Consider the following 12493-nt stretch of genomic DNA (forward strand, 5'->3'; position numbering starts at 1 on the left):
GTGAGATTATATTGATCACTAAATGAACAATAATTCAAGGAAAGTTTATTGTGCTTTGGGATGCAACGTTGCTGTAACACTAATAGGAAATTCATTAAGACCTTGATAGTGAGGCCTCAGCATCTTTTTGATGAACAGTGAGTCTTGCTAATTGGCTTTGATTGGATTAGTCATATCAGTAAGTGTCTGCTGATTAAAGTAATTAAAGTGTCTGCCTATTTATTGCCTAAGAGAGTGAATTCTGGCAGATACACTGATTAAACTGTAAGCACCACTTCTGTGGAAAGAACAAAATTTCTGCCTTATGGGAATGGCCAACATTAATTTCTTTCCAATGCAGAATAAAAAGCTGAAATATACAAACTCTTGTCAGAACTAAACATTAAAGCTGGATTTAGCCATGCTGAATTCTAACTGCCAACCATTGCCTGCAGAGCTGACTGGGAGCTGGGTCTGCCCTGGTCTCTGCAGCACTTGATGGAGGTTGCCCTGCTTGTGTTCAAAGTGTAATGCCCTCCCATAGGCTGAGCCAGATGACTTCTTCCTCAGGCACCACAGTCTTTGATTTTTGATCAATTGTTGGTGCAAGCTGGGAGGTGCATGACCACATTTCAACACAGGAGATGAAGTTTGGTGGTGCAACTTGTACCAGAAGGAAGTAGGGATAGAAGATGACTGAACCATACTGGGACCACTGTCAAATACAAAACATCCTGTTTATTTCAAGTATTAATTAAATAATTATTTAAAACGACTTCAAAACTGGTATTTTCCTCTGTATGTAAAAATTTCCCATAAAAATAAGGAGACAAAAATTCTTAGCTAACAAAAACTGTGCCTCTTAGATGCCACTGGTGATGAATTTGTGGCATCTGATTTAACAAAGACAATGGGATCTCCTATTTAACAGCTATAAATAGTAACTTTTTCCTTACCAGGTATCAGGTGCAGCCTCATGTGCTCGCTGTCGACTCCCTGTTGAAGGCTGTTTTTAATACTGCAATATGCCACGAGCTCTTTCTCTTTGCCACAGTCATTTTCTGTGTAATTGTACGTGTAGCAAAACAAATTTCCTTTTTTCTCTTTCTCTGTATGGATGGATTAAGACAGGTTAACACAGATTTGTGGTCAATCAGCTAAAAATAGCAGGAAGCTTCAGCACAACTTTCTTTTCTGTGGGTCTTAGAAAAGAAAAATTCTTTTGTGCAAAAACTCCCTCTTTGTGTGCTGATCTTTGTCTCTTACTCCCCACTTAATATATCTGGCAGTCTCTGAATGATCAGTAAGCTTTCTGTTACTGGTCTATGAGCAAATCCTGCCCAAACCCTTTTAATTGTTCAGAAACCAAAATTTGCTTTGAAAATAATTTTGTAGAATACTCTTCCTGCCTGTACCACAGGTGTTTCATTTAGGCTTGAACACTTTTTTGCTGTTGTTTTACGATTCTTTTGAACTCAGCATCTGTATCATGCTCCCATTGCTTTTCAATATGCCTGTACCTGAGGGTCCCTGGCTGCAGTCTCTTCCAAGAAGATCTTGGTATTTTTCTAATCTGCCAAAGGACTCTTCAGTCTCCAACTGCTTTACTCTTCAGCCTGTTGCTTTTGCACTCCTGCAAGTTGTTTTCTGCTTTTTTCAAATCATAGAATCATAGAACCATAGAATCTATTGGGTTGGAAAAGACCTCCAAGATCATCGAGTCCAACCCTTGGTCCAACTCCAGTCCATTTACCAGATCATGGCACTCAGTGCCACGTCCAATCTGCGTTTAAAATTCTCTAGGGATGGTGAATCCACCCCCTCTCTGGGCAGCCCATTCCAATGCCTGATTACTCTGTCTGGAAAGAATTTTTTTCTGATATCCAACTTAAATTTCCCCTGGCAGAGCTTAAGCCCATCGTGCCCCCTTGTCCTATTGCTGAGTGCCTGGGAGAAGAGACCAGCCCCCACCTGGCCAGAACTTCCCTTCAGGCAGTTCCAGACAGTGATGAGGTCACCTCTGAGCCTCCTCTTCTCCAGGCTAAACAACCCCAGCTCCCTCAGCCTCTGCCCACAGGGCTTGTGCTCCAGTCCCTTCACCAGCCTTGTTGCTCTTCTCTGGACTCGCTCCAGCCCCTCAATATCCTTTCTGAACTGAGGGGCCCAGAACTGAACACAACACTCAAGGTGTGGCCTCACCAACGCAGAGTACAGGGGAAGGGTCACTTCCCTGGGCCTGCTGGCCATGCTATTTTTGATACAGGACAGGATCCCATTGGCCTTCTTGGCCAATGAACTGTTTTGTAACTCACTTAAGAACTTTCTGTATATAAAAGACAACTAACTCAAAAGTATAGTATTTAAAACTATGTCAGAATTGCCCTAAATTTTAAGATGTAGAAACTTAGGCTTTTGTGCTGTTACAGACATGTTACTTATATCATCAAAGAAAACAGAATTGTTCTTTGAATTGCGTTCTTAATAGGGTAGTTTATATTATTTTGTGAATTAGTAGTTTCTCTTGAGTGACATGTGCTCAGTAGTCCATTCGAGAAAGTGGCAGAGTGGAAGATAAAAGCAAAGAAATGGAGTTCAGCAATTTCTAGTCTGAACAAGGCTAAGGATGCCTACTTCTTCCTGCCTAGCAAGTCAAACTAAACATTGAGTTTACCTATTATGTATTTATCCCTACAGCAGTGACTTTAGTTGCTCTTCTGTTAATCCCAGCCACGTTCCCTAGGCCTGTTAACCATTCTAAACAAAAAATCTTGTTTCCCTGTTTTTTACACTCTTGGGATTACTTGTGGGTTGCCATAAAAGTGGTATAAATTTTTTGCACAGACCTAACTGAAAACAAAAATCTCAGAGACTGGGTTATGACATATAGTGAAACTAATGATTCTGTAACTGTGTCTTACCAACTGGAAATCCATTTTGTCCAATCACAAATGTAACAGTGTAATCTTCTGTGGTGTTTGCACTTATGCAGCACTGGAGGGTTTGTGGCACTTTGCAAGGTACTGATGCTACAATGGGATCTACCAGGATGTTCTTCTTCAGAGGCAAGGAAATAACCTTGATTGTCATATTGGCAGAGCTCTCCAGGTTATTCTGGGAGAATGTGCAGATGTGGGTGCCTAAAAGAAGTGATACGAAAATGTGTCTCAGTCAACAGAGGTGCCCCTCAGCTTTTGAATGGTGATGAGCCCTAACACTGAACAAGTTCAGTACTGTTGGCAGCATCATGTCTTCTTGTCCTCCAACACTTGTAATTTAAACTGTGGGGTTTTATTTACTGTGTCCAGACTTCACAGTGATTTGCACGGGTAAGGATGCTGCACATAACCTGGCACAGAGATTTCACTGCCTTTGTAGCCAATCAGACCATATTCACTCACCGCTCCAGTCCTGCGTGGCAGACTTCACTGTGAGCACAGATGTGGCAGGGAATTTGCTATTTTTAATGCACATATCGCAGTCCACTGTTTTTGTGTCATTACCAGACTGGATTTTCCAACTGATGCTGTCATAATTGCTCGAATCACTTTCACACGTTAAATTGAATGGATGGCCCTCAGAAACTGATGAGTTTGTGCTTGAAGATATTGTTATGTGGGCTGAGAAAACACAAGACAAAAGTCACATTAATGAGAGTCACTTTTGTTCATTTGCTTGCAAATGCCATGTGCCACAGAGGCCTCCCCTGTGTTAAAAGAGCTGCTGGTCTGTCACAGCCACCTGACTCTCACCTTTCCAGAGATACGTCACTCTGATGCTTTGACTGCTCCTGGCTCCGTGTCCAGTCTGCACCTCACACGTGTATGTTGTCACTGCACCCGACTTCTCAGGTGGGCATAGTGACTCGTTGATATTGAGCACGTATGTAGTGCAGTTGCAGCTCAAACTGGAGACTCCTAAAGAGAAATAAACATTCCTTGAAGGGTTATGGATGTCCAAAAACACCTCTGGAAGTTACAAGCAATCACTCTAGGTATAGAAACTCTTATGGGTTTGTAACTAACTGACAGTACTTTTAAGTCATCCTTGCTGAAGTTCATTCATATCTTTTATTCAGGCAATGCTCTCAGTGGTTTTCCAAATGCCTGAAGATGAATCTCAACATAGAGCTGGGCACCTACTGCCAAAAGCAGTTAGAGAGAAACAGCATTGCTTGGAAACCCCATCATAAGACAAAACAAAGAGCATTCTGGTTTAGCCTAACCTCATTATCTGTGATATTTAGGATGAGTAAAGGTAAGCAAAACATGAGTAAATACTTCAGAGGTTAGTGTCATCTAATTTTGAAACAAAAGTTTGTAGGTACTTGACAGTCATCTGTCTTTAAATCTAAAGAGTGCTGGTTTAGCTGGAAGCACTAAAGCTGTCCCTTGCTGCAGCTGCCAGTGGGTCTGGCATGAGAGCAGAGCAGAGTTCCTGGGGGAAAACCTGGCCACAGGAAATCATGGACAAAACAGTTCATAGCAGAAGGTCAGGATCCCCCCTCTCTCTGCAAGCACTGCTGCACACCAGTACCTGTCCTCTCTGGAAATGACTGTGTGCATGAGTTTTGAAGGTTTCCTCTCATTTTGATATCCTGCTTTCTATTACATTTCATTTATAGCAAACAGTTAACCATGAACAGGTAATTTATACATATAAAATATTAAGGGGGCAATAAACCTTTTAGGATGATGGTCAATGGACACTTATGAGCATTTCTGCTGATGTAATTTTGTAACTCTTTGTGGCACATTTGCATGTATGTATGTATGGCCAAACTTCACTAATGGAGATTTGTGAAGGGCTCTCCCCACATGGGTGTGCCCTTCCAGTCTGCACAGTGGATTTTAGGCGAGGCTCAGCGTGCACAGAACTGGCCCCTCCATTTAAGTCCTCAGGTCCATCTGCCATGGCTGAGTGAGCTCGGACAGTGACAGTGAAGTCCTTGGGACTGTCTACAGCACCCAGTACTAACTGGGGCTGCCCCCTCTTAGGCATCCAAGATCTGACAGGATCGGATGGCAGGGAGGCATTGAACTGCCAGGGGACAGTCCCTACTGAGACTCGAACTCACAACCTTGGGATTCGGAGTCCGGAGTGCTCTCCATTTCACCACCGTACCACCCCAGTAGTACATTTACTGGGTGCTTTTTTAACTCTATATTTGAAGTAAAGCCTTATGGCATGCCACTGACACAACACTGACACTGACACAGTATGTGTTGAATCACAGCTGCAGGTGGAGAGGGAAAGTGTGTTCTCAGTATTTATCTGTGCTGCAGCTGTTTCAAAGTACCTTCTTCTCTTGGTTGCCAAATCTTGCTATGTGGCACACAGAAGTTCTTTACACCCCAAAGGTCATTCTGGAGATCGTAGTAGAGACTGCTGCACTCATCCTTGCTCTCAAAATTCAACAATGCAGAAATAAGCTTTTTGGAAGAAGTTGGTATGATGTTGGTCCAGGCAGCTGTTTCCATCCAGGATGGCAAAGTTTAAAGCATAAATGTTTGCACAGCACATGGAGGTGCTCAAAATCCCACTGGCACCTGCATGACGCATATGGAGTCTGTACCTCCCCCTGCCACATCTTTGGAGCATACCCTGTATTTATCCTAGGACTTTGTGGTAGCCAGTTAGGAGGAGATCTCTGAAACACCAACAAACCTAGCACAAGAAAGACAACTTTTTGTTAATCTTACCTGTAATATTGATTGTTCCATTTACTGTCCAGGTAGCATTAAGTGATGGCAAGCATCTGTCAATGCAACAGAACAGCCGAGTACCGTTCTTTTGTGTTTCAGGACTGTTACATATAACTTCCATGTCCTTAGAATATGAAGTGACATGTAGTGAAGGGACAGTTATTTCTTCTGTGCCCGAGTATATCAGTCTGTAAGACTGACTGCTGTTTATGAAAGTGCACTTATAGGAACCTGGAAAACATGGACAGTATCTTAGCATTGAGAAGAGTTTGCCTGGGTTTGCCTCAATATTTAGAATTAGGATCTACCTCCATATCTAGTTTTCACATCTCCTTGCTCTGCAATCACTTTGCTACTTGCAGATCAATGTACCATCAGGCCACCTGCAGGATGCTTTCTGCAGACTCCTGGTGCCAAATGTATCCAGGTTAAGATTCCATGTTGATAGGTATTTGAAGGGAGACCAGTGTTCTGGGACTGAAATACTTAAAATCACATGGACTTGGTGGTTTTGGAATCTGTATATTGCCCATAGTCCTTCTGGCAGCAATATGTCATGGTAAGAATGTAGACTGACTGTGCAAAAGGTTCCTACACAGAATGGGTGAGAGTTTAAGTGCCTAGTAAGGGCTGCACTAGAACTGGCCTCGGAGTGTAGGCTCTTTGGCTGCTTGGAAGGTGTTGCCAAAGAGAGCAGAGTATTTATCACAGAATCACAAAATCATAGAATGACCTGAGGAGAAAAGATATATCAGGATTATCAAGTTCAACTCCTGGCCTTGCACAGGACACCACAAGAATCACACCATGTGCCTGAGAGTGTTGTCCAAACACTTCTTGAACCCTGTCAGGCTTGGTGCTGTGACCACTTCCCTGGGAAGACTGTTACAGTGCCCAACCACGTCTGGGTGAAACCCCTTTTCCTGATATCCAACCTAAATCGCCTGTGACTCAGCTTCTTGCTTTTTCCTCCAGTCCTGTAACTGGTGACAATAGTGAAGAGATCAGTACCTGCCTCTCTGCTTCCCCTCATAGGGATGTTGAAGACCTCATTGAGGTCTCCCCTCAGTCTCCTCTTCTCCAGGATGAACACACCAAGTGACCTCAGCTATTCCTCAGAAGACCCTTCACCATCCTTGTGGCCCTCCTCTGAATACTCTCTAATAGCTTGATGTGTTTTTATATTTTGGTGACCAAAACTGCACCAATATTCCAGGTGAGGCCATAGCACTGCAGAGCAGAGTGGGGCTATCCCTTACCTCACTCGGCTGGTGACGCTTTGCCTGATGCCCCCCAGGACACGGTTGACCCTCTTGACTGGCAAGGCACTGCTGACTCATATTCAACTTGCCATCAACCAGGTCCCACAGGTCCCTTTCCCTTTGTAAGCCACTCTCTCAGGCACAAGTCCTCCGAATGCAGCCTGCCTTGTTTTTGATATTGACAATTGCTCCAAACTTCCTACATACTTTAGGTATGTGGGTTCCCCTTCCCCACTGGGATAGCCAGCTGAGTAGGACATTTACATGGGAGTGGAGACACCAAGGTTGAGGGCATCAGGGCATCAGTCCAAAGACTTTTGGACACATGATTCCTACCTCACATGTGTGTGCCCAAACACCTGGTCACAGGCTACCCCTTTTGAAACTGAGTGTAGAATTCATGGTCCAAAGAGAACTGAGTGGGAACTTGAGTCCAAGCTCTGATAATAGATAAAAATTCCCCTGATAAGTCCTCCCAGCAAAATGCCACCAGTTTACATGTTTCCAATTTTCAAAAACCCCCAAATGGGAACACATGCAAAACTGTAGCTCTGAGCTCTGACTAGTTAGATTATGAGTGCAAAGGGTGCAAGAGCATTAGGGACAAATTCAATCACAGCCTCAATTTACCACACCAAGACAGGGGACAGGCCTCACAGCCATGTCCCTTGTGATACTGTAGTGAAGCCTGGCACTGAGAACATCCAGGCACATACAGTCACTTCAGTAAGTTCACACCTTACTGGCAATGCCAGTCAGTATGTAGTTCATTAATAAAAACAACAAGAAAATTATAAGGGACGGTGTAATTTTCATGTTTACTCCAGGATAATGCAGTCACTGCATTCATGTTTGTGTTTTATAGAACTAGCCCCACTGGAGATTTACATTTGCTCTTTTAATGATATAAAATCATACCAGAATCCTCCTCCGTAACGTTGGTGATTTTAAGAATCGATCTTCTGGTTCCTAAAATTGTCTCTATTGAATGCCGGGGGCTGGTGGAGATGATCTGATCAAATTGATACCACGTTGCATTATGAAATGTTGAATTTATCTCACAGGTCAATGTTACTGTATCCCCTTCAAAAATGTCCGAGGGTTTGATGCTGAAGTTTACCTGATCTGGAAAGACAGAGAGCAACATTCTGCATTACTGTCATTTCACATCTATATGGGTCTTTCACCTTATGGGGTTCCCAGGTGCTTCACAAGTAATATGCACACAGCATCAGTTGCAGGGCACTGCCTCTGATATAAGCCAGGAGATGTTCCCTCAATATATTCTTTTACTATCTTTTTCAACAAAGACCCCAGCAGAGAGCTAGAAATATCACCATCACTACTTTCTACTAAATAGATAAACCAGGAGGAGAAGCAAGCAGGTTGAAATAATCCTCTTGAGACAGACATTCCAGCACTCATTGCACTGACAGTACAGCACCTCTGGAGCACTTGATAAGGCAACTGAATTGTAACACACTGTCCAGCAGCATTATGGACAATGTGCCAAGGAAGCCAAGAGGAATGTGTTCTCATGCAAATTGCAAGAGGTTTTCATTTTGCTGTAAGGTGTAGGATGTGCTGGCAGCTGATATGCTGAGCGCTGTCTCAGTTCTGGAGATGAACTTCAAGGTATTCGATCTCTCTCTCTTGGAGAGAGACTGCATCAGGGATCATAGAATTGTTTAGGCTGGACATGACCTCTAAGATCATCAAGTCCAGTGGAGTAGCTGGAAGGCTTTGGTTTTTCCTGGAAGGTGCTGCATGCATGGTCCTCTCATGAAAGTACTAAGTCTTGATGACACATGGTAAAACTATACATCCAGAAAAATAAATGTTTTTTGAAGATCCAGTACCAAATAATCAACAGTATAAGGCAGCTACATGATTCAGGCTAAAAATACTAACATAAAAGTTGAAGGAAAGTACTGAGAGAGTTTTAAACTTACTAGTTATTTCTGTTGTGAAGGTAGATTGGTTTAGTTGGTATAATGGCTCTAGAACTTGTAGTACAGCTTTGTTGGACTGTGCAATCTGATCAAAGCTTGCTGGTCCTGCTTTTACTTCATAGTTCACAAAAACACTTCCCGGACTAAAGAGATACAAGAATGAGAGAAGCAGCAAAATTAAATATTATTGTCTATTAGTGGTTTTCTATGTTGTGATGACCCATCTTGCATGGCTGGGAAAGCTTGGCAGGGCTGACCTGTGAAGGCTCCTGTTGGTACTCAAGACTTGCTTTGATATACAAAAGGTTGTGCTGCAGCTCTTTCCTAAGGACAAACACCTTCTTGTGACATCTTCCTTGTCTGATGTTTATTTCTAGAAAACATCACTTAGAAAACCTAAAATACAGCTGCATTTAAATATTTATGGACACAAGTAATATCTCTTTTATCCAATGTTGCATCCAGAGTCAATGTACTAATCCATCTTCCTCCCAACCTAGGCAATTATGTTAGGATTACTCACATCCTTTACCCTTTTTGGGTGGAACTCAGCATTTCCCATAAAAGGCATTGATCCAGAGGGAGAACGATTATGTTTCTTGGACTTTTGCAAAGTGATGAATTTTACCCTGTTTCCATGCTCATAGCTGGGCTTTCCTTTGAAGCAATTTTACTTTCATTCAGTGTGTGTATACTGGGATGTTATGGTTTAGCTTGACAAAATGCCAACTGCCCAATACAGAGTCAAAGGGTCCCCCTCCAAGGGAAAGAGGGTGAGGGAGAAAAAAACTAGAAATGGAACTTTGAAATGGCAAGGTTTTTATATTTACACAGAAGAAAAGGAAATTTAAAACATAATATAACAGATATATATACAAATATGAAAAGAAATAATAACACTTCACTGAGATCACGCAACCTAATAATACAGATTCTAAACTACTCAAACCTCAGAAAACCTCTCAAAAACTCTTCTAGAGAAACCTCCCAGCAAGAGAAAAGAGAAATGAACAAGAAAATATTTACATCCCCAGATAACAACAGTGCGGATGGCAGCAAGGCCTAATCTCAGCAGAGGCAGAGCAGTGTGTCCTCACGGGGGTTGAGGCAAAGACTGAAAGAGACAGAAACTCTTCTCTCTTTATATTTCTTGACACTTCTTGATGATGTCAGATGATATAAAATACCTTTTCGGTTGCTTAAGCCAGGTGATGCCTGTCCCTTCTAATCTATGTCACATCTTTTGAGGCCTGCTAAATGAGACCTACTTAAAACTAAAGCTAAAACTACCACATGGGAGTGGATTCTAGTGATGCTGAAAGGGTTTTTTGTTCTGATTTTCACATTTTGTAGATTTTAGGAACACAGTAGTTGTGGATTTTTAGAGGGTTAATATTTCTAACAGTTTAACTTTAATGCCTTTCTATCACTACCCCTGTCCCAGAACAGGGAGCTCAAATTCCTTTAGTTAATTAATCTTGTTTAGACTCCTTTCCAAGGTAGAGCTGAAGGATATCAGAAGGCCCACAGAATGAAACATAAATGTAGGTCAGAGTGACCCAAAAGCCAGAACTGGATGAACTCCAAGAGACCTTTGTGTGCCTGAAGAAGAAGAGCTGATGAAGACAGAGGGTCTTGATGACCCCAGACCCAATTCCAGGGGGTTGGACAGGGGTGGGACTGGGGCTGGACTGAGAAATGTGTAAAGCAATGATTGGAGGGATCTTATTATAAAAGCCATGGAAACAAGAACTGGGGCACATGCATGTCATCCTGTATCCCTGTGGGCTGTAGGCCCTGTGATATTAAAGGGCCTTTACTTTTTATCTTACCCTACACTAACGTGGCTCAGAGTTCTGCTTTGGGGTGGGTCATTCATGGCATCACTAGCCAGAGTAAATGTAACCTTGGCTAACTCATGTCTCCTTGAGACTGGACAGGAAGATTGGTGTCTTCCAGGAAAAAATGAAATTATTTACTTACCTGAAACCAGTTACTGTTGTTGACACAAAGCCAGGTAAGCACCTGTAGCTAATATTAAACTGTAAACAAAGAGATAGGACAGGATGTAAGTGCTCTGTATATTACTCCACTGTGCAAACAGAAAACCCTCCATTCAAGACTGAGGTAAGGGCATGTAGCACATCTGATAGAATGGGCTTAGTGCTTTCACCACTGGCATGGGGTAAAGTTCTGTTGATAGTTTCATCCATGTGTGTTCACGTGGATTTAAGCTTGAACCAATAATGTGGGGGTTTGGGGTTTTTTTCATTCCTTAGGTAGTAAAGATCCTGAATACTTCCCATTATGCCAGCATATTAAAAAGGATGGGAATACTGTCATTGCCTTCCAGTGGAGTCTGCTTTGGCCCACTTTGTAGGTCCCACTGCTGCATACATCCCATGTCCCCACAGTGACAGAGTGACAGACCACCCGACATCCCAGACAGGGTAAACACCACATTTCTTAGAGGGCTCTCTTCAGAGATGAGAAACTAAAGCCATTACCGCTTTTTCAAGGTCAGCTTTATATTTTTGGTATAACACAGAGGAAGAATTCTTGAGCTCATCCGGAAAGTCTATGTCAAGTCTGACTGACATATTCGTTACGATGGGCTCTTGCATACCACATGAGTCTGTAAGGAAGGACATAAAAATAAATGTAAAATAACCAAAAGTAATGCTTACAAAGCTATTTTTTTAGATTTTGGTTCTAACTTAATAATTTTAGAATCATATAATGGTTTGGATTGGAAGGGACCTTTCAAGATCATCCAGTACAACTCTCCAACCTGGCCTCAAACGCTTCCAGGGATGGGAACAACTTTTCTGGGCAACATGCTCCAGTGTCACACCATTCTGATCTCAAAAATTTTCTTCCTAATATTTAATCTAAATCTACCCTCTTTCAGTTTAAAGTAATTCCAACTTCCCAAGATTCATCTGTACAGTAATACAGTTGTGATTATTCTAATTTTCTATGTCTAATTTAGATATCTGCCATCTGCTAGATACCTAGACTCCCTTTCCATTTGGTGCAAAGCTGTAGACACCTTTAGAAGATGAAACATTCAGAAGATGAAGCTTTCCTGCAATGGTTGCATTCCTTCATTGCTCTAGATATGAGGATGTTATTTGGATGAATAACTTTGATGAGAGACTTGACTTTTACATAGTGAAAGGTACACAGGATGAATGAATCTCCACCTATGCTTCCCTGCAATGAGTGGAAAAATAATAATAAAACTGATAATAATAATAATAATAATAATAATAATAATAATAATAATCTGGGTGGAGACTCATCACTGAACACAAAATCATATAAAGGGCTTTGAGAGATACTGGAATTTTCTATGCTGGGTTCATTTAAGCACATGTCCATACCAGGCAGAGAAGGAACTCTGGACACAGCTGCCTGGACTTCTAAGGGATGTGCAACATCCACATGGAACAGGTATTAGCTCTAGTCCTGGAAATAGTACAGCAAAATTGATATGAGACTGCGCTGTGATTAAAGCGTTGCCTCTAAGCAGAGTTGATTGGAACAGACATGCTGATAACACGGGACTGCTTCCAGATCTAGTGCTGCCTCTGGG

General features: G+C 42.1%; 1 protein-coding gene across 4 annotated transcripts in view; it reads right to left on the reverse strand.

The window, feature by feature from the left end:
- The window catches only part of LOC139668585 (adhesion G protein-coupled receptor F5-like), a 52601-nt gene that overhangs the window by 11220 nt on the left and 28888 nt on the right, over positions 1-12493 (reverse strand). For all 4 annotated transcript variants that reach the window (XM_071548229.1, XM_071548230.1, XM_071548228.1 and 1 more), the window contains 9 exons: positions 11403-11530; positions 10879-10937; positions 8896-9038; positions 7862-8068; positions 5679-5912; positions 3729-3893; positions 3378-3596; positions 2898-3116; positions 936-1088 (listed from right to left, as the gene is read on the reverse strand). In XM_071548229.1, coding sequence (XP_071404330.1) covers positions 936-1088; positions 2898-3116; positions 3378-3596; positions 3729-3893; positions 5679-5912; positions 7862-8068; positions 8896-9038; positions 10879-10937; positions 11403-11530 — 1527 coding nt within the window. The remainder of the gene's footprint in view (positions 1-935; positions 1089-2897; positions 3117-3377; positions 3597-3728; positions 3894-5678; positions 5913-7861; positions 8069-8895; positions 9039-10878; positions 10938-11402; positions 11531-12493) is intronic.

This window comes from Pithys albifrons, chromosome 2 (genome assembly GCF_047495875.1).
Source record: "Pithys albifrons albifrons isolate INPA30051 chromosome 2, PitAlb_v1, whole genome shotgun sequence".
Lineage (NCBI taxonomy): Eukaryota > Metazoa > Chordata > Aves > Passeriformes > Thamnophilidae > Pithys > Pithys albifrons.